This window comes from Lampetra fluviatilis, chromosome 32, assembly GCF_964198595.1.
Source record: "Lampetra fluviatilis chromosome 32, kcLamFluv1.1, whole genome shotgun sequence".
Taxonomy (NCBI): domain Eukaryota; kingdom Metazoa; phylum Chordata; class Hyperoartia; order Petromyzontiformes; family Petromyzontidae; genus Lampetra; species Lampetra fluviatilis.
This window is the reverse complement of record NC_136306.1, coordinates 1,661,535-1,682,489: the sequence shown is the minus strand read 5'-3', so window position 1 is coordinate 1,682,489 and position 20,955 is coordinate 1,661,535. Positions and strand designations below refer to the sequence as shown.

Below are 20,955 nucleotides of genomic sequence, written 5' to 3'. Positions count from 1 at the left end.
ATTCAGGAGGATGACGCCTCAGGAGATGCAGGGTGTTTGATGATTACAACGCCGCACAGTCGTTATCATTCTAGCACTCTGGGGGAGCGCTGGCCGCAATCACTTTGCCCGATTGCATTCGCGTCAGTCGACTCGTTTATACCAAAATGTATAAACGAGTCGGCTGTAAGTAGTACGCATGAAGCGAAAATGCACAATAGCGAGTACGGAGCGGGATTACTGCGAGGCTTGAGGACTAAGCGGGCAGCTGAGGCGACGTCCCTAATCTTCGCAGACAGCTTCAAATGTAGTAACATTCTGCGTGCATCTCCCCAGTGTGGGTGGCCTGGCACTACGCACGCTCGCGAATACCGGAGTGTCGCGAATAGGGAATGAATACGCATTTAGTAACTCACGAAAATGTGAAACTCGCGAATCCAAAACTCCACGCACAGCGCGGGTTTGACTGTATTTTTAATGTACAACATTTATATTTTATTGTTATGGGACTCAACAAAACCTGTGATATTAACCTCACTAAGAGATCGAAAAAAGCAGCCGAGTAAGTAACCAGGCTTGGCTTGGTTGGTGCCAAACACATTTTTGGGCTGCCCAGTGTGGATCGAACGATGAGGTACACACTGCTGGTCTATCGCCGGGTATGTTTTAAGTGTTTACATATTGGTAGTTAGAACGGAATCCTTGTTCAAGTTAAACAAGCCAAACCCTCTCAAGGTCTCATCAGAAGCAAGTGGCCATTTGATGACGAGAGGGAAATTTCCCTATTTATGGATTTATTTATACAACACCCAAAATCTGCTGAAAAAAATGCGCACCATTATTGTTTGTTTCCACAGCACAGCCAAGTTACGAAGGACATTTCCATTTCCGCACAACTTATTTCCAACTGGGATAAGTGATTGCCATTTCACGACTTAAAAGGCGCGCTTACAAATCCGTCAACAGTGTAGGGGGGGGGCTGCCAGACGGCCTGCGAATATGAAATTGCTAAAAACTCGTCCTGACAGAAATGTACCCAAAAGCTCGTGTAACCGGCTCACCCTATCCCTCTCCTCCCGTGATCGTAACGATGGGACAGGCCGGCTAATAAAGACAACAACAATAATAGACGAGTTCGAAGGCAACGAGTGGATACTCTGCGTTGTGTTCTGCCCTCCTCTTCAGGATCGAGTGACTCTACCACCGAGGGACACCAGAAGGTTGTGGAACGGCCACTCTTTATTTCAGAGTGTTCTTCTGAGGAGCATTCATGCATCTGTAATTATTACACCAATCGACCCCAACGCAACACAACAACTCACTGCTAAATCCCTGTACAGCGTCCACCCGAATCTGAATAGGAGCCGCCTCTACCCTGAAGTCATTACCCCACTGGTGGGCGTGGCCTACTGTGCAGTCACGTGAGTCGATGGGTCCAATCCACGGTCATCATTATCTCCATTCACAATTACACGTGGGATTCATTACACTAAGCCCATAGCGGCTACACAAGCAGCTCCCGAGGCAAGGGACGGCACACAATCTGGCATTCTGTGTGAATATCAATACGATGGACTTGTACGTCACCAAATGGGGCGCTGCTTGGCGAGGGTTCGTGATTGAAACGAGAAGGTTGCTTCATCAAGTGGTCACGTGCTTCTGATGAGACCTCCAGAAGGTTTGGCTTCTTTAACTTAAAGCGTTGCAGGCTTCGGTTCTCAATACCAATTGGTAAAGACTTCAACACATACCCGATGACACGCCCGGCAGGGATCAACCTCCCGCCAAGGGATCAACTCAGCCCACCCATCACTTCAGCAGCGGTATGATGCACAACCGTAATAACGAATAACGCACAGCCATTTGTCAATCCACGACTGGACAAACGGCTCTTCGGAGTTGTGAGGCTGGTTGACCAGACTTCGTCAAGATGCTCATCAACGCGGGTGAAATAGATCACTCGGCACCGCTAAAAAAGTATATCACCCACTAAGATATTAAGAACAATGTCATCATATCACTTTCCCATGATATTTGCCATGGCTGAGAATCGGCCTCATGCATTGGCTTATCCAGGGTCTTTCATTTTCAGTCCTCGAATTTTTTCCGACAGAAGGTACTTATATAGTTAGTTGAGCATGCTATATATGGGATGCTGCTGTGTGTGGATTGGTTAGTGCACTGGTTTTGGAATGTCTTTGTGGCTGGTTTGATCTCCTCTGTGTCAACAGTGGCATGTGCAAGCAATTGCAGGGCTGCACCTTGACTTTTTGTGGTTGTGTCACATAGTCACTTTAAGATGTTTTCTTGTTCATGTTTTTGTCTTTTGTTTGTTGCGGTTGCACCCGATTCAAGAGCCAAATGCTCACAGGGCTCTACCAAATAAATGAAACTGAAAATGAAAACTGAAATATCAAATTCTGTAGATACAACAATGGATCCGATGCCCGATCACCAATAGCGACTGCACAAATTATAAGGTTTGGTTTTTGTCTGCTTAATTTCCCTGTACCTCGGGATGACAAAGCTTGGCAGTTAAATGCAAAAGCCTTTGGTTGAAAACGGCATGGAGGCAACGCAACCACAGCGTTGTCTCGTCACGTGGTGAGAGAGATCAAAATGGGGAGGCATCAACAGTGGTATGTCATCATCATCATCCTCCTCTGGAATCGTTCCTCAGCAAAGTGGTTATCTCCGATACCAGTAGTAGAGGTTTCCAGAAGTAAAATAACGCCTCCAAAGAAAAAAAGTCGACGGTGTCAGCCTAGGTATTTGTAAAATACATTTTTAGCACCTGTAATGATTGGCCATTGTGGATGGGGAGAGGGGCCGTTTGACCATACGTCGCCGTTTGACCATACGTCACAGGCTCCAGTCAGTGGCGACTTAGTGAACAAAGCAAATGTAGTTTCCCCTGTTGCATACTCAAACGAAACATTTTTTTATATTTTAGCAGGTAAGGCCCACTGAGCTACGTAGCTCTTTTTCAGAAGCGACCTGGTCACAAAATGATCGCTCAACTTCGTGGTATATTGCCTGGAAATTTATGCTCTAAACGCACGATGTTGATTCTAAGTGTGGAGGGAAAAACCGGCGCACCCGGAGAAAAATCCACGCGATCACGCGGAGAGAGAAATGCAAACTCCAAATATACAGCAGCAGGCGTCAAGGTCGGGATCGAACCCACTACCTCCTTCATACCAGGCGAGGTTAGTTAACATCTCCTAGCGGCCCCGGCTCAGTGGGTAGATGTTTGGGTACAGACCGCACCCCCTGCAGGCTTGCGCCAGGGTTACCTGTTGGCGTCGGCGGGGTCGCAGTTTGCCAGGAAGCCCAGCACCGCGTCGCTCACAGTCTCGTTGGACAGGACGTCCCAGAGGCCGTCAGTGGCCATGACCAACACGTCGTTGGGCGTGTGGCTGCGCTGAGACATCTCGTAAACGCAGACCTGGCGCGTACGCGCACACACGCAAAACAAAGACGAAGATTCCCCCGTGCAGCCTTAACAGACTAATCTAGGATTTAACACGAAAGATTTAGCAGTCTTTTGAAATACGTGGTCAACCAGGTTAGTGTCTAACTGTGTTGTTGGCCGACTGCTTTGCATCACGTGATGTTTCGAATGTCTGTTGAGTTTCTCGTCTCCCATCTTCTTGTTGCATTTGCTTATGTGCAGTTTGCCGTTCTCTATGTGCCATGTACGTGGTGTCCCCCTGTGTGTTCCCTCGCTATATGTTTCACCCCATTTCCACCTGATGATGAGTGCTTGTGTTGCGTTCGAAAGGTCGTGATTTATTTTAATTACATTTCTACATACGTGACTTTACCGAAAAAACCAATGACTATGTGCCTTAACAGACTGTTGAGGCAAGTGCTGTTAGCAAGTAGCTCCGATGAAGGACGACACGGCACACTAGGGGGTGGGTGGCCAGCACCACACCTGGCCGCCTTTGTCCCCCTAGTGGCGATGTTTGACACACCGCACCAGGTACTCATTTGAAGCTGAGTCGACCGAGTCGGAGGTCCACGACCAGTTCAGATAATAGTCACCGGTGTTGGCCGTGAGCGGGAATCTAATTCGGGTCGCCGGGTTCGTAGCGCAGCGCGCTAACTGCGACACTACCGCTCGCCAGACACACACGCGCACACACGGACACACAGGCACACAGGCACACCACGCACACACAGACACACACGCACACCCAGGCACACTATGCCTGCAGAGAATTACACAGCGGCAAGGGTAACAATGCTACTACCTTAACGAGGTTTTCGCGGTTGTGTTGTTTGACTCTCTGATGTGTTTTCAACATACGAAAACAACCCACAGAAATTTCGATTTAAAGCTTTCGTGACTGCAGGGATTCATCTTCTTGGTTCTTTCGGTAAAGTCACGTAGAAGGGAAGTAATAAATGTTTGTTTTATTATGTTTTATTTTTATTATTTTATTACTTCCCTTCTACGTGACTTTACCGAAAGAACCAAGAAGATGAACCCACAGAAAGGCACAGAGAGCGATAGCCAGAGGAGTCTAGAAACGTGTCGCAGAGCGAGGGTTAATAAGGGGACAAATACAAACAGATTTCAAAAACTGAAGCTGAAAAGCTGTCCACTGACACACATAACAATTGCGAGTCTCTCACTCGTAGCGGAAAGCGTGGGTTGCTGATGATGTGAAGTATCTGAGGTTCAGAACCTTCAACGTTATAAACTACAAGCTGTTGATCTCCGTGGTCGTTATCTCAGCTGCGTGTGGGTTTGCCAGCCAGTCAGTCAGCGTAATGCTCGTTTGCAAGTTTATTGATACGCATTCACATAAACGTTGTACGCTTCTCATGGGCATTCCCAGGATTAATTAACGCGCGAGGAAAATTGCGCAGCAGAACAAGAGGCCGGATAAGCTTTGCTATTATGCCTATTTTGTAAATATATGCAATCATTTAAGTCTGCTAAATGCCAAATATTGTGCTACGAAATCAACCCGACGTTAACTCCACACCCGCGTACGCTGTGCAGCGTGGTACAGCTTCCTATTCTCAACAGCAACCGCTGCTGTCACGTGCTGCTAAGTGTCGTGTCCGCGTGTGTGTGAAGTCTCCGTTGTGCCGCGGGAGTCACCGCACACTGTGAAGACGACATCCACTGTGGCCTCGGCTACTGGTAGCACAGCAACCGTTTCGCAAAGGAACAATTTCAGAGGATGATGTTGATAATAATAACACGCATCTCTCTCACAACGCCGCGAGACAATGCTGTGGTCACGTTGCTCTCATGCTGTCTTACAACAAAAGGCTTTTAAATCCCGAGGTACGGGAAATTAAATGGGCGAAGAAAAAAAACCCTCATCATCTGTGCAGTCGTTATTGGTGATCGGGGTGAGACTATTAACCCGTCTCTTCTTGAGCGGCTGATATTTCAGGTGACCTCCGGAGATGTTTTTAACCCCCCAACTTCGACAGTTTTCAGCCACGTGCTCTGATAGGGGGCACCAGCTGCACGGGAGATCCTGTGAGCTCAGAGACGGTGGCGTACGTACTGGGCGACACGAGGCTACGGATCATTAAGTAGGGAAGAAGTGATCCAACATGTGATGACTTGTAATGATTGAGAGCCAAGAATCGATTGACATACAATACATTGTGGTATCAATCAACATACTCTGCTGTATAGCGGCATTAACACACAGCACGTGATTCATAAACAAGTATTGCACGCACACAAGATTCAATGCATATATTGTCAACCTAAGAAGTGGTTTTAATCAAGGAATTGTTTTTCCTTAACATTAAGCATATATATGTAAATCGCGTTTGCTGAGCACAGGGCCAAAGGCCCAAAATGCCAAGTGCCCAGCAACAAACATCACTTCTGGGTGTCTTATAAATATGAACACAAGGTGATACGCACTTGATAAATGAGCCGTTGGGAGGGAATTACAAAGACAAGCAGTGCGAGGGTAGAAGCAGAAAGCGACGTGCTGTGACCTGCAGTCCAGTGATCGAGCGAGTGGGGGAATGAGTTGGTGGGCGAGCGGAAAGAGTTGGTGGGGCGCGACGGTGGCGAGATGTTAACTACCTCGCCTGGTATACAGAAGGTCGTGGGTTCCATCCCGACCCGGACGTCTGTATATTTTAAGTTTGCATGTTCTCTCCGTGGTTGCGTGCATTTTTCTTTGGGTTCTCATGCTTTTCCTACCACATTTAGAATCAACATGCGCTTAGAGTATTTGGCTGCTTTAAATTTCCGCGTGATGTCACTTCGTTGAGCAATCATTTGTAGCCAAGTTGCTTTTGAAAAAGAGCTACATAGCTCAGTGGGCCTTAACTGGTCAAATAAATGTAGTTAAATAGTAGGTAAAATAGTAGAGTATGCTGTTGTGACCTGGGGTGTGGTCGTGCTTGTGGTTGAGCGCAGTGTGGTTGGGACGAAACTGTCGGTGTGGAGGAACCGACGATTGAAGTTCGCGGGAAAAGCAACTATGGCAGGAGCGATATTCGAGCGATGAAGAGCCGACTACTGACAGACCGAGCCAACGAGCGAGCGGAGTGAATGGGGGCCGTTCTGGATCATCAGTCAACCCGTGAAGGTTCACTGCGGAAGACGCGGCCCTCGGTGGGTGAGCACGGTGTGGGGCGAGGGCTGTGGGCGGTCATCGCGCAAACCTCTGGGCTGCAGGACAGGAAGGGCTTGATGTGCTGGTTGGAGTCGTACACTCGGAGGTCGTGGTCGCCCAGGCCCCGGGTGACGCCGATGGTGGCCAGCACCCGCGCCTGCGTGGGCAACACAACCGCTCAGGGGGGGGCAGTGCCCGTGTTCCTGTGCGCACACCCGGGCACCGCACGAAAGCCGGGCGGCTGAGATAGACGTTATCCCTGCCGCCGCACATCGACAAGCAGCCCAAGTGTCGGTAGGAGCACAATTCACGTCAATGACAACAGGAAAGATCTGCATTAAGTATACCACTAATGAAACGTAGACACTTATACACTTATTTAATCAGTGGCACAAAAATGCAATAACTATTAAACTATTTTTTTTACTATTTTTTATTTGACCAGGTAAGGCGCACTGAGATTTAGAGCTTTTTTTTTTAGAAGTGGCCTCGCCACAAATGACAGCTCAACGAAGTGGCTTATCACGTGGAAATTTATCGCAGCTAAATACTGTAAATGCACGTTCATTCGAAATTTAGAGGTATAACTGGAAGACCCGGAGAAAATCCACATGACCACACAGAGAGGGAGATATGCAAACTCCAAAAATACAGGTGTCAGGGTCGGGATCATATCCAAGACCTCCTGTATACTTGGCGAGGTAGTTAACATCTCGGCACCGTGGTGCCATGTTCAATCAGCCATGTTCTATCCACTGCTGGATGAAGGCCTCCCCATGCCGCCACCATCTCCTGTAATCCCACCATGAAGCTATTCATCCAGCACCCGCACATGAGCCGATTTCATCACTCCATCTCCGCGATGGACGTGTTTTCTCAGACGCGTTCCAGTCCTTGGCTGCCACTCCATCTCTATGCTTGAGAATCGGTCCATTGAGGGGAGGTCCTGCCTGAGCCACTCGCTTTTCCTAACAGTGTGAATTGTTTAATGCAGCGTGCGCTCTCTAATCCACGTGTCCTTCCCCCTCTGTCTCTTCATGTACATTTCAAGCCCGCATCTCTCCGAGCTTCTTTTGCACAATTTTCAGCTTACATCCATTTACATTTAATTCCAGCATTCGTATCGTTTTACCTTCATGTTTTTTTTTTATACATCTGCACCACGCGTCACCTGCTGAGTAATAGTACGAACAAACTGAGCATAATACACGCTTAATAAGCATCTTGTAAACACATTTTTTTTAAGCCAATCGCTGACATTGCTCTCCCGAGATACAAATATTTCCTCCACCGTTCGGCCCCTGCATGACACGTGAAGTGGTAATTATTAGTAATTTGCCTGGCAGGGTAATGTAGGGGGCACTGTGACATGTGGTGAAATTACAGCCAGGAGATGCGAACCCCTTTTTTCCTGCGCGGTGCATTTAGCGTTTCCAATTGTCGTCACCGTTGGGACCGGCAAAAAGGGGCCTGCGCTAGATGGAGCTCCAGAGAGCCACTCAATAGAGGACATTTCTGGGCTATTCTTCCATTTCTGGCCAGATGTCATGTAGCACAATTGGCCTCATAGCACTTATCCGAAGTATTGAGCCCAGGCACAAAAGATTAAAATGTTGACTCGTATGTATATAGAACTTCTTTCCACCGTACGTAGCCAACCGCGCTAATCGGAGGTGCGGGCTCCTAATAAGCCTAACCACATTTTACAAACACACGCACAGCTCACATTTTTCACCACTAAAGATGCCTCCACCTAAATAAATAGAGACGCAATTTCCTTCTCAAAACTCCGCAACATCGGAGAAACACACCACATTTTGGAGGGACAAGGAAACATAATGGCAGGCTTTCATCTGAGCTCTTTCAAGGCTCTATCTTACCACCACTACCAGCAATCACTGTAGAGCTGACTAGGTGAGTAAGAGATACATTCTGTGTTTATCTGCAGAATAAGCTCCTCAAAGCTGTGAAACGCCAAATTATAAGCAAATACACAAAATTGTAAAAGTGCAATTTTCTCACAACTACTCCACAGTATTCCCTCGTTATTCACGAACTTGATATCCGCGAATTTGGCTATCCACGAATCGCATCTGGAACTCTACACGACTTCATCGAGAGAGAGAAACAATTTGATTCGAGAAACTGATTCAATAAAGCGATAAGTCATAATTTAAGGTGAGTTAATTTAGAAACTGTGATTTTATACTTTATTTCTTTCTATTTATTTTGTTGATTATAACAAATGTTGTGTTGTGTGTTGATAATGTCCATGTATTTAATAGATTATTTATGTATTTATTTAAGGTAATGAATTAAAAAGGCCAACGTATCATTCTCCACAAAACTTGCAATTCACGAGCATCTCCGGAACGTATCCCTTGCAAATAACAGGGGAGCGCTGTGGTCACAACCGTGCCAGCAGTGGCAAGTCATCGGAATAATATATATTCCCATGCAGGGCTCTCCCAGCGAGCTGCGCATCACCTTGTGTCACGAGAATGACCTCGGTAAGATGACATCACAGAAAAGACTTCTGAAGTCACTTCAATCGGCTTCTCATCCACAGGAGGTAGAACACATTTCCATATTTCCAGCAAACAGCATTCGTCGTATTCATAAGACGGGAATTAAACCGCAAACATGAATAATCTTTCAATTGTGGAATGTGTCAAATTAAGTGTGGGAAAAAACCGAAATTTATATTATGTTTTTTTTTTCAACCATTAGCAACTGGGCGGAGGCCGTCAAGTTAAATTCAAGCATATCATCTCAGTGGCGCCAATTCCGTGCCCTAGCACGAGCATGAGCGCACTCATCTACCTGGCCACATCTTCAGTTTAATTTATACTGTACAAACATTGTTATAACCTGGCTCTGTAGCACTGGAGCAGTGCCCCACTCAAACTTTGAAATGACGCAAATACCAACCAGGTATAGAATTAGTCCATCCTCCAGCCTAGGATGATAAAACTAGAACCACCCTGTGAGAAGTCAACAGCGAGTTGTCCTGTCGAGGACATACTGGCCCCTGTCATGGGAAGAGGGAGTTTCACCGCGGGGTCAATGGAGTTGAACGTTGCGTGACGTTAGTCCGACCATGGTGGCACACCGAGTGTTAGCAAATAGCTTTTTGGAAATTGTAACTTTGGAGGGTGTGACAAAGACAACGATTCCCCTGTATAGCCTTAACAGACTGTTGGGGCAAGTGCTGTTAGGGAGTTGCACCACAAGGGGATGGGTGGCCAGCACCACGCCCGGCCGTCTTTGTCTTCCCAGTGGCGATGTTCACACATCGTATCAGGTACTCATGAGGCTGAGTCGACCTAGGAGAGGCCCAGAACCAATTCAGATAATCGTCGCCGGGTTCGTAGCGCAGCGTGCTAACCGTTGCATGACTGCTCCCTACACACACATACGCAGGCAGCCCATGTGCATCCCAATAACGGTGCACAGCCTTGCAAGGAGCTGCTGCTTCGTTTAAATTAGGAAATGTTCCCTTGCCTGCAAAGCCATTAACTGATGCTGCTAAACAAATTGCGGACAGCAGCAATGCAGCGAGGCCATTAGGCACACGAGGCATTGATGATGATGAGCGTGTTTGCATAAGGAACAGCGGTAGGTGGCGTTCACAGTGGTATGTGCATGCTGTGTGAGTCAGGGGGGGCGGGGGTGAGTTATCGGGCCGTGTTTCTTTGCTGAAGGCCCTCTTTGTCTTTTCAATGCTGAAGGGTGACTGCACAGATACTCGATATCCTGCACTGTGCACGTGCAAATTGCTGAGTCGTGGGCAGAATTGGGTCAGGAGACAGGGCTTCAACTCACCCACTGAGTCGAGGAGACATTTTTGGAATAGTTTCAAACATTATACGGGCAACAAAAGTTCGATGAGAAAAAAATAAATCTCTTTAATCTTGCCAGGTTTGGGAAGTTTCAACAATACGCGTTTTCATCTTCCATTTTGTGAAAATTGTCAACAGTTATTTATAACAGTTTAACAATTAATGCTTCTAACACATACTTCTGACGTTTTATAATGTGTAGAGCATTTTTGTCGCATATCTGTCCAATCTAACATTCTGCCTTGACATTGTCTCATCTCGGGCTGTCATTTCTTTTTCCAGGTAAACATTACCAATCCTCCACTAAGGAAAGAAACCCTGCACCAATGTGACAACAATTAACGTATTTCCCCTCCACATTTATAAACACCCGTGTAGAGTATTTGGCTCATGTAAATTTCCACGTGATAAGCCACTTCGTTGAGCTATCATTTGTGGCCAGGTCGCTTCTGCAAAACAGCTGTATCGATCAGTGGGCCTTGCCTAGTAAAATGAAAACATTGTTTGGTTTGAGTTTCTTCTACGATGTCTCAGCCAGCGTGGAAGAGCAGGACAAACTTCTCCAGAGGCGCTCCCTTAGAGAACCCTCTCGGGGAGGGCCCTTCCGTGAAGCAGTGGCCCTAGCGCGACATTGCAGGGCTGCGCCTTTACGTTAAAATCCACCCCACGCTGGTGCGGTGCCTGCCTACGTGTGCGCCACACCGTACAGGCGATTCCTGGGGCTGTCAGCTCCAACCCCCGAGGGTCCCCACCTTCAGCCAGGCCCCACGCCGGCTGCAAGCCTCTGAAGCGCGGCTGCTGCTGCTGCGGCTGCTGCTGCTACTGCTGCTACTGCTGCTGCTGCTACTGCTGCTGCTACTGCTGCTGCTGCGTGCGTCACGGGGAACGTTGGGCCGCTACGTCCCACCCACTCGCTACGAACACTCTTCGCCGCGGCTGCCCTTTGTGCTGGCGCGTGAGAGTCAGGGCCAAATTAACCACCTGCAGTCGATGAGCAATGTTCCCGGGGAAACGCAGCGGAGGCTTCTCCTTGTAAACAGACCGCGCATTCAATAGCAGAGCGCTACTATAGCTAGCCAGCCTGCTTGTGCGGTGGATGTGGAATTGACACTTTTTAAAGGCATTGTCCCTGGAGCATTTGATGTGCGTAGCGCAGAGGTAAATTCATTATCATCGGTTATTGTTGTTATTGTGTCTGTTGGTGTTGCACGAAGCTCCAATATTCCGGTTTCTTTCATGTTGGACCAAATGACACCACGGGAAACCCTACACAGCCAAAGCATAAAAACACAATATTTTTGTTTACCTTTGGAAAATAACACAGAAATGTGGAACTCATGGAAAGATACTGGAGAGTTATAGACAAACGACCTCTCTATGGCATTACTATGCGAAGAACATGACGATCACATGACGATCACATGACAGGGTATTCAGAATTGCAGCGATCAGTGACCTTTGGGTAACGTTCTTCAATGCTACCGCGCATGTTTTCGTGCTCGTGTTGTACAGCCGTCCAATGTCTTTTTGTGTTGTGCCACGCGCTCTGGGTGGCCGCTTATGTCGCTAAATGGTGGGGGCGATAATTGAGGATTCCAGAAGCATGCATGAGTTGGCCTCAGCCGACGTAGAAGGCAATGGGAGGCACTTCATTGGGTTCCAACAACGCACAGCAGGTGCAGCCAACGGTCCTTCGCAAATGGGAAATTAAAGAATCGCCCGGCTGCGAATGAGGCCCAAGGGTGATCTGTTCATCAGGTAACCGACCACTGCCCACCCATTAAACTGGGCACTTACACGGGAGGCACACAGCGACACATCGGACAGCTCCTGATGCCAGCGCATGGATTACCAAACCCAACAGATTTGTAACTTTAATCCTTACCCATGTATCTATAGTTACATTTGAATGTGCAATGTGTTGTCTTGATGTGGTCTGGGACTGGTCTTGCTGTTATTTTGTTGCCTTGCCCCAGCATGGGAATTTGCCTACTTATGCAATTTGAACTTGTATACTTTATCTATTTTACGCATTTATTTTTAGTGATTTTCTTACCCATCATATACTTTGCACGCCTATCGTTTTTTGTGTTGTTTGTTGAAGTAACTTCCTGAACTGCCCCGACTGGACATCTGTGAAAAAAGAGCTTCATAGCTCATCGGATTATTCCAGGATAAATAACGCTTCTGAGTCTGATTTATAATGTTCTATCGGTTGGCTTTCAAACGCCATACGTAAGAAAGACCGTGTGCTCTTCGGCACGGCGTTCAATGTTTCACTCCAAGTGCTGAATTCATTCCTGAGGAAGCTTCAAAGCACCAGCGGCCAAATGTTGGACACCAACTTCGAGCAGAATTTGTTGAAGCGAGCAAACTCTGGACCGGTTTGAACATTCTGGCTCTGGTCAGCAGGAGTCAGGCCTATGAAGCGAATGTCGCTCGGTCGTCCGTTAAAGTCCACCATGTTGGCGACACGGCTCGCCCGTAGCGCAGTGGCCGCACGTTGCAGCGGGTCGCGGCTCTAATCCGGAAGGCCGTCCTGGTTAATACTGCTTGATGTGTGTTAACGGAAAAACTCGCCCTCCGCTTCCTTTTCAGTGGACGTTAAAGAATCCCCTGACGTCGGGGGGGAGACCCCCCCACACCCCCATGCCCCTCACCCATCCCCCACCCATCCCCCATCCACATTTTACTTTCGTCAGTTGTGATAAGATGGACCCAGAATAGCGGAGAGGTTGCCACCACAGCACATGAAGCCGCATCATGTATGTGATTTGATTCATAGCGTGTCCCTTTTCCACCTCCCCCCCTTCCCCCGAACCCCTACACCTGGTATCCCCCTAGAATGCTGGGTACTACCTCCCTGCTCCCCTTTCCTGACCCCAAACCCCCAAGACAAAGATCCCCCATGTAGCCTTAACAGACTGTTGGGGCAAGTGCTGTTAGCGAGTAGCAGCATCTATAAAGGGCGGCACGGCGCACGAGGGGGAGGGGTGACCCGCACCACGCCCGGCCACCTTTGTCTCCCCAGTGGCGATGTTTACACGCCGCACCAGAGGTACTCACTTGAGGCCGAGCCGACCTAGGGGAGGAGGCCCAGGACCGGTTCGGGTAATCGTCACCGGTGTTGGTGGCCGTGAGCGGGAATCGAACTCGGGTCTCTGCCGGGTTCGTAACCCCCCCCCCCCCGTCCCCCCCACGGACTTTCTGTCCCCCTCCCTAGAAACCATCGACGCCGCGTCGCATGGGGCTTGCGCGCTCGCCGCAATAAAAACATTGACGTAGAAAAAGAAGATCAGAGATCCCCCTGACGTCATTCGAAATGATGAGCGGTAAGGTCATTGTGTGCCGGTGTCAACATTTGCCAAATTCGGACAATGACCCCCGGCAAATGACTCAATTGGGATCACACGTCGGCGATCGTTGCCCCCCGATTGGCAGATGCAGCCACCCGTTGCGCGAACGGCGCTTCAAAGATTTGGCAGTCTGCGAGCAGTGCGGCCACGAATCCCAAACCATCGACCCACATCGGAAGCACTCCGCCTGCTGCTGCTGCCTTCACTCCATTTAACGGAGGAATGGATGGGATCCCCTCGGCTTCTGAACAGACAATTGAGTGGATAGCAAATCTAAAATTACATTTTTTAATCCGACTGTCATTAATCCATACGAAACAAGAAGAAGACTGGCAGACTGAGTCACCTTGCGTCACGTGGGGACAGCTGCCGCTGGGGGTGCCCTTCAAACCGTTTGAGACCGAGATGACGCAGGGCGCTCCGAGTCGTGCCGAGGCATTGAAGCAAGCGCCGCCACATATAAAATGCAAAGATTGTTGTTGTTCAAGACATTCAATGCGGTCAAGTTTGTGTGCTTGTCCTGGGGGACCAGGTTGAGTAGAATGTCCAGATAACCACAGAGGATGCCACCGTGCAACCCTTAGATGACTACGCGTAATAAAATAACACACACACACTACACGGTACAGTCGTGTATGCTAGTACCCGTACTGTGCGATAAGGGTGAACACATGTGCCGTACATAATACATGCTCGGCACGTGAATTACATGACGCACCGTGCGCGTCAATAGTGCTTGCTTGTTTCTATGACAACCAGGCCCTGCAGGTCAATGTATAAAGCACTGTACACATCAATATGATGAGAGCACTTTGTAAAACACCCTGCCACTATCGGCTCATTCGGTTATGCAAATACAATCTATCTGTGCAAGACAAAAAGACGAGTGCTGTTAGCGAGTAGCACCTATGAAGGCCGGCACGACGCACGAGGAGGTGGGTGGCCAACACCACGCCCGGCTGCCTTTGTCTCCCCAGTGGCGATGTTTACACACCGCACCAGGTACTCATTTGAGGCCGAGTTGACCTAGGGGAGGAGCCCAGGACAGGTTCTGAAAATCGTCACTTGTGTTGGCCGTAGGCGGGAATCGAACCCGGCCTGTCCGGGTTCGTAGCGCAGCGCCCTCACCGCGACACTACCGCTATATATGGCACGCGCATTACATTTTTACAGCGACGAACGGCATGAATGTTTATGGTGGTTTCACACGGACGCTTTTTGGGTTAGATCGCGTAAGTATGAATGCGTCGTAACCCTCCACCACCCGACGCAGCCAGTAAGGTTTGTCACGTGAACCAAACTTGCCTATTAGTTACAAATCCAGCCCACCGGTGTGTTGGAGAGAATGGTGGTGTTTAAACAGGAGCCATGCTCGTGTTTGTGACGGGACTTGAGGGGACTAATGCAGTCGAACTGCGTCCGTTTAGCAGTGTCTACGTGTGAGCGAGAGGGGTCTCGCGAAACGGGTTTTTGCTTTCACACTCGCAGCGACTGGTATCCAGAATCAGAGACCCATAGACTCATCACGCAGAGACTCATGGACTCAGACAGAGACACATAGACTCATAGACTCATCACATAGAGCTATAGACTCATCACGCAGAGACTCATGGACTCATCAGACATAGACACATAGACACATAGACTCATAGACTCATCACATAGAGCTATAGACTCATCACGCAGAGACTCATGGACTCATTAGACATAGACACATAGACTCATATACTCATCACATAGAGCTAAAGACTCATCACGCAGAGACTCATGGATCCATAGACTCATCACATAGACCCATAGACTCATTAGACAGAGACACATAGACTCATAGACTCATCACATAGAGCTATAGACTCACTACATAGATACACATAGACTCATCACAGAGACCCATATTGGACTTATCACAAAGAGATCGAAAGACTCACACACAGACCCATAGACTCATGACAGAGACGCAAACACTCACCACACAGAGACCCATAGATTCACACACAGACCCATAGACTCATCACAGAGATTCAAAGACTCACCACACAGAGACGCAAAGACTCACCACACAGAGACCCATAGATTCACACACAGACCCATAGACTCATCACAGAGACGCAAACACTCACCACACAGAGACCCATAGATTCACACACAGACCCATAGACTCATCACAGAGATTCAAAGACTCACCACACAGAGACGCAAAGACTCACCACACAGAGACCCATAGATTCACACACAGACCCATAGACTCATCACAGAGATTCAAAGACTCACCACACAGAGACGCAAAGACTCACCACACAGAGACCCATAGATTCACACACAGACCCATAGACTCATCACAGAGACGCAAACACTCACCACACAGAGACCCATAGATTCACACACAGACCCATAGACTCATCACAGAGATTCAAAGACTCACCACACAGAGACGCAAAGACTCACCACACAGAGACCCATAGATTCACACACAGACCCATAGACTCATCACAGAGATTCAAAGACTCACCACACAGAGACGCAAAGACTCACCACACAGAGACCCATAGATTCACACACAGACCCATAGACTAATCACAGAGACGCAAACACTCACCACACAGAGACCCATAGATTCACACACAGACCTATAGACTCATCACAGAGATGCAAAGACTCACCACACAGACCCAAAGACTCACCACACAGAGACCTATAGATTCACACACAGACCCATAGACTCATCACAGAGATTCAAAGACTCACCACACAGAGACGCAAAGACTCACCACACAGAGACCCATAGATTCACACACAGACCCATAGACTCATCACAGAGATTCAAAGACTCACCACACAGAGACGCAAAGACTCACCACACAGAGACCCATAGATTCACACACAGACCCATAGACTCATCACAGAGACGCAAACACTCACCACACAGAGACCCATAGATTCACACACAGACCCATAGACTCATCACAGAGATTCAAAGACTCACCACACAGAGACGCAAAGACTCACCACACAGAGACCCATAGATTCACACACAGACCCATAGACTCATCACAGAGACGCAAACACTCACCACACAGAGACCCATAGATTCACACACAGACCTATAGACTCATCACAGAGATGCAAAGACTCACCACACAGAGACCCAAAGACTCACCACACAGAGACCTATAGATTCACACACAGACCCATCGACACACATTCAATACGATGTGTACTACTACGGTACAGTGGTACACCAGTGGCCCCCTCATGGATGGAACGTTGTTCTGCGCCTGATGTGGCAAAGAGCTGACAGGAGATCAAAGGGAAGTGAAATATATTTAGTTTTTAGATTTATTTTACATTTTTTATAAGGGAGCAGCAGACCCAACAAAGGGTTTCACAGCACCGTACAAATTAATAATAATCTCTGGTTTAGCTAACTTATCCTGTAGAAAAAAATAGGTAGGCTTTTAGTTTCTTTCGAAATGGGAGGATCTCAGTGGTCAGGTGCAGCTCTTGAGGCAGAGAGCGCTCACAAATCTGTGAGCCGAGGACCGAAAACTGTTTTGTGCCAAAAGCGTGCGTGGCTGACGGAGTGACACGGTCACGGTGGGCGAGGACCTCACGCTCCTCGAGCGAGGATTGCCGAGCTGCCCAGACGAAGCAGCTGAGAAACGACCTTGTCCTCCCATGCGCTTGCTCATTACATTGATTCGGTCCAGCCCTGCAATGGCCCGGGCTTATTATCGTGAAGCGTTCAAGCACAAATGCTGGCACACGCGGCGAGGTGCGACCTCGCGTTACGCTTGCGAAAGCCCTAAACGTCGCCCTCACGCACGCACCATTACTGGGCTTCACTATTCTAAAGATTCACCGCCAAAATCGGTAGAAGTCAGGCAGCAAAAAAAGGAGTTCAAGTGAAACAAGGTGAGAGAGCAGAACGCTTTTCGTGAGCTGCTAATTTAGGTGCGAGATTGATTATTCTACATTACTAATAGCTTGCCAAGCTATTGGCAATGTGGACTGATTGCAGTTAATGTGAGGACATCGATATTTTCAGGTACGACGGCCAAGAGCGATGAGCCCGGCTCCCTGAGTTGGGGAGCCCCGTTCATGGTTAAACCTGGACCAGTACGCCAACCAGTATGGTGAAGTACGGTCAAACAGCCCTCGTGACCAATCAATTGGGAGGCTTTGATCAAGCAGTATATTCACCAAGGGAGGCATATTTTTGCTCGGTTGGCACCTCCGATAAGCAGGGTTGGCTACATACGGTGCAAAATAAGTTCAAAAGACACACATGCTAATGATGAAGAATAATCTATGCATGGACACCACCCAAGGACACCGAGGCACTCGCACACCACACAACGTAGAGCAACACAGGACCTGGAAGGACGTTAAAACGAAGGCACCGTATAATAATAGGGGTTTTTCTCCCTTTTTTCTGGCAACAAAACTGAAACCTTTTTACAAGGAATCATGTCTGCATTAACCACAAAACTTATGGTCAAAATGCAAACAAAAAACACACTATGATAATATTCTAGATTTGAAACTTTCGTGACTGCAAGGATTCATATTCTTAGGTTTTTTCGGTAAAGTCACGTAGGTAAAACATTAAAATTGATAAAAGTAAAATAAAATAAAAAATCACGACGTTTCGGAAGCAACACAAGCTTCCGTCTTCAGGTGGAACCGTCACAGCCCGACAGCTGTGTCAAGTAAATGAGAGATTACAGGAGATACCACTGCGTATATATAATGGTTGAGGGGGGGGGGGAAGGGGCAGGGATGGCCCACTCTTTATTATTATGGTAAGGTGCGGTTTGAGATATGATAATATATGCATTGTCCTTGAAACTGATTGGTCCACACATGATTCCTTGTAAAAAGATTTCAGTTTTGTTGCCAGAAAAAAGGGGAAAAACCCTATTAATATATTTTGGTACTGGCAAAGGAGGTCGAATGATGATGAAGGCACCATATTCTCGTGATTTACACTTGCGGTGAGCTGCTGCACTGCACGGATGATGCGGACGTTGTCATCGGCGGTGCGGGGGACTCCGATCACGGTGGGCCCCCTTCTCCCTCCTTGCTCCAGCCCCCCGCCCGCCTCCTTTGTCTTCCCGATTACTTTTCAGCCCCCCCAGCTTTCTGTCGCCCCTCCCCCCCAGCTAGGACCAGGCCTATCCCAACCCCACCTCATCAATCCCTCTTGCTTTACTGTCATCAAAAGTACACTACCACTTACAGTAACCCAATTATTCATTTGAATTATCACGCTATGTACAAATGTTATAAATGCTGTAGCGCCTTGGTAAAGGCGCTACAGCATTGGTAAAGGCGCTACAGCCTTGGTAAAGGCGCTATAAAAATATCTGGTTTAGTGCGTTACTTTCATTAGTCGAGTCAAATATTCCAGACTCTAATTCGTTAACATTTCGAAAAACGCCACACGGCGAAGGAAGTCGATGCTCTCACGATTGGCGATGGCTTTGGCGGCGGACTTACGGGCCATTAATTTCTGGAGGAAGTGGATCCACGAGTGGTATCGTCACTTGGAGAGCGGATATCTCTTACAGGGACCAGCGCCATCAATTAGGAGGTGCTCTGTAATTTAGCGAAGGCCACCGCCATTAGGTGTGCACCATATCATTTGCGGGGGACACGACCATCAATGCATCGCTGCGGCACATTGGGTGTCACGCCGCTCGTGCTTTTATTCCGACAGGAGGAGAGAAAGGCACGGCTTAGACAACAACCATTATTTGGAGACGTTACGGTGGCGACTACGTAAAAAGGGCTCGGGAAGGTCACGGCGCCGGCAGGAACGGTGTCGCGTGCAACGAAGGGATGCTCAACGAGGAGCGTGGCGAGGTGAGAGCGTACGCGACGAGGGCCATCGGTGGGCAGGGCATCAGCAGTGAGAGGCTTCAGTCGAGCTGCTGCTACGCACAATGAAGCAACCGCATCTGCTGACAAAAGCCCAGTTGCAAAGATGACCCTCATCCAAAAAAATCAAGGCAATTCATGACCACGGTTGGACGTCGAGATTTTACAAGAGGCACCGACTTGTTTTTTGTCAAGTTTGAAAACGCGCGCTCTCGAGAAATGGGGCAGCCGAGGAGAATTTAACTCACCGTGCTCGCAACAAAACAAGTCTACGCCGAGCACCACGATCGTGGGCCCTGTGCATATTGGCGTGTTCAAAGCATGTAGACGTGCCATGACCCCAATCGTTAAAACCGTCTCTCACACACGGGGTAGGTACCTTCTTTCCTTCTCCGTAGATCAGCGGGAACTTCAGATCGTCCTCGTCTATGGTTTTGTACGCCCTGTGAAAAGACAAGGGCTCGTGTAACGATGCATTCGCCGCACTACATATAATTGTGTAAAGTAGACGTGTTTACTACGACGCCGTCACGCCTATTCCTGTCTATTTACGTGGATTATAAACATAGAAAACATACAAACAAGACAACGTGAAGAGAGTTCAGAAAAATAGAAACAGAGGTAAAAGTGGTGAATTACAAACAGCGGAAACACGGACGAAAACACAGACATGTGCATACCTGTCAACCCCTTCTCAGTGCCTACCTTATTACAGACCAATTCAGACCTTATTGGTCACCCCATGCCTTTATACATCTCAACGTTCATCCTACAAAGTCCCATCAAAAGGGAGAAACACAAACAAATAGACAAAAATAATGTTTTGCTCATATTGAAACAGCTGTACGCCATATGGACCTGACCACATAAGCCCTATAAGATTAAACCCTCAGGATAAAACAAACCCATGCATTATTTATATATACGTAAATATGTATAAACAAGAACAAAACTGCAGCTTTGGCAAATGCTACATTGATTTTTAAAAACGTATCTTCTCCAGAAAAGAAACCACGTCCCTTTTTATTTCCCCGCGTGCAAATGGCGCGTTTAAAGACCACGGGCCCATCTTGGGGTAAAGCAGAGACAGCTGCTGACGAGCGTCCGGCTCGTTGCGGCCTTATTCTCTGCAGGGAGCGAAGAGGAGTAAGAGAAGTAAGAAATGGTGTGCACGCGGCCTCGTCTCGTGCTGCCGGCACTCCGCGGCGAGAGCCAGCGTGGTCCCAGAGCTGCCAAAGTGGTGGCGCGCTGCCGTGGCGAGCGGTAGCTGCGACGTGACGCGGT

General features: G+C 48.2%; 1 protein-coding gene across 1 annotated transcript in view; it reads right to left on the bottom strand.

Moving 5' to 3' along the window:
- Window positions 1–20,955, bottom strand: part of LOC144943615 (protein phosphatase 1H-like) — a 104,412-nt gene that overhangs the window by 12,342 nt on the left and 71,115 nt on the right. Inside the window, exons 8-10 of the mRNA XM_078871232.1 lie at window positions 20,051–20,114; window positions 6,643–6,750; window positions 3,276–3,427 (exon numbers count right to left, since the gene is read on the bottom strand). Of these exons, the coding sequence (XP_078727358.1) occupies window positions 3,276–3,427; window positions 6,643–6,750; window positions 20,051–20,114 (324 nt within the window). The remainder of the gene's footprint in view (window positions 1–3,275; window positions 3,428–6,642; window positions 6,751–20,050; window positions 20,115–20,955) is intronic.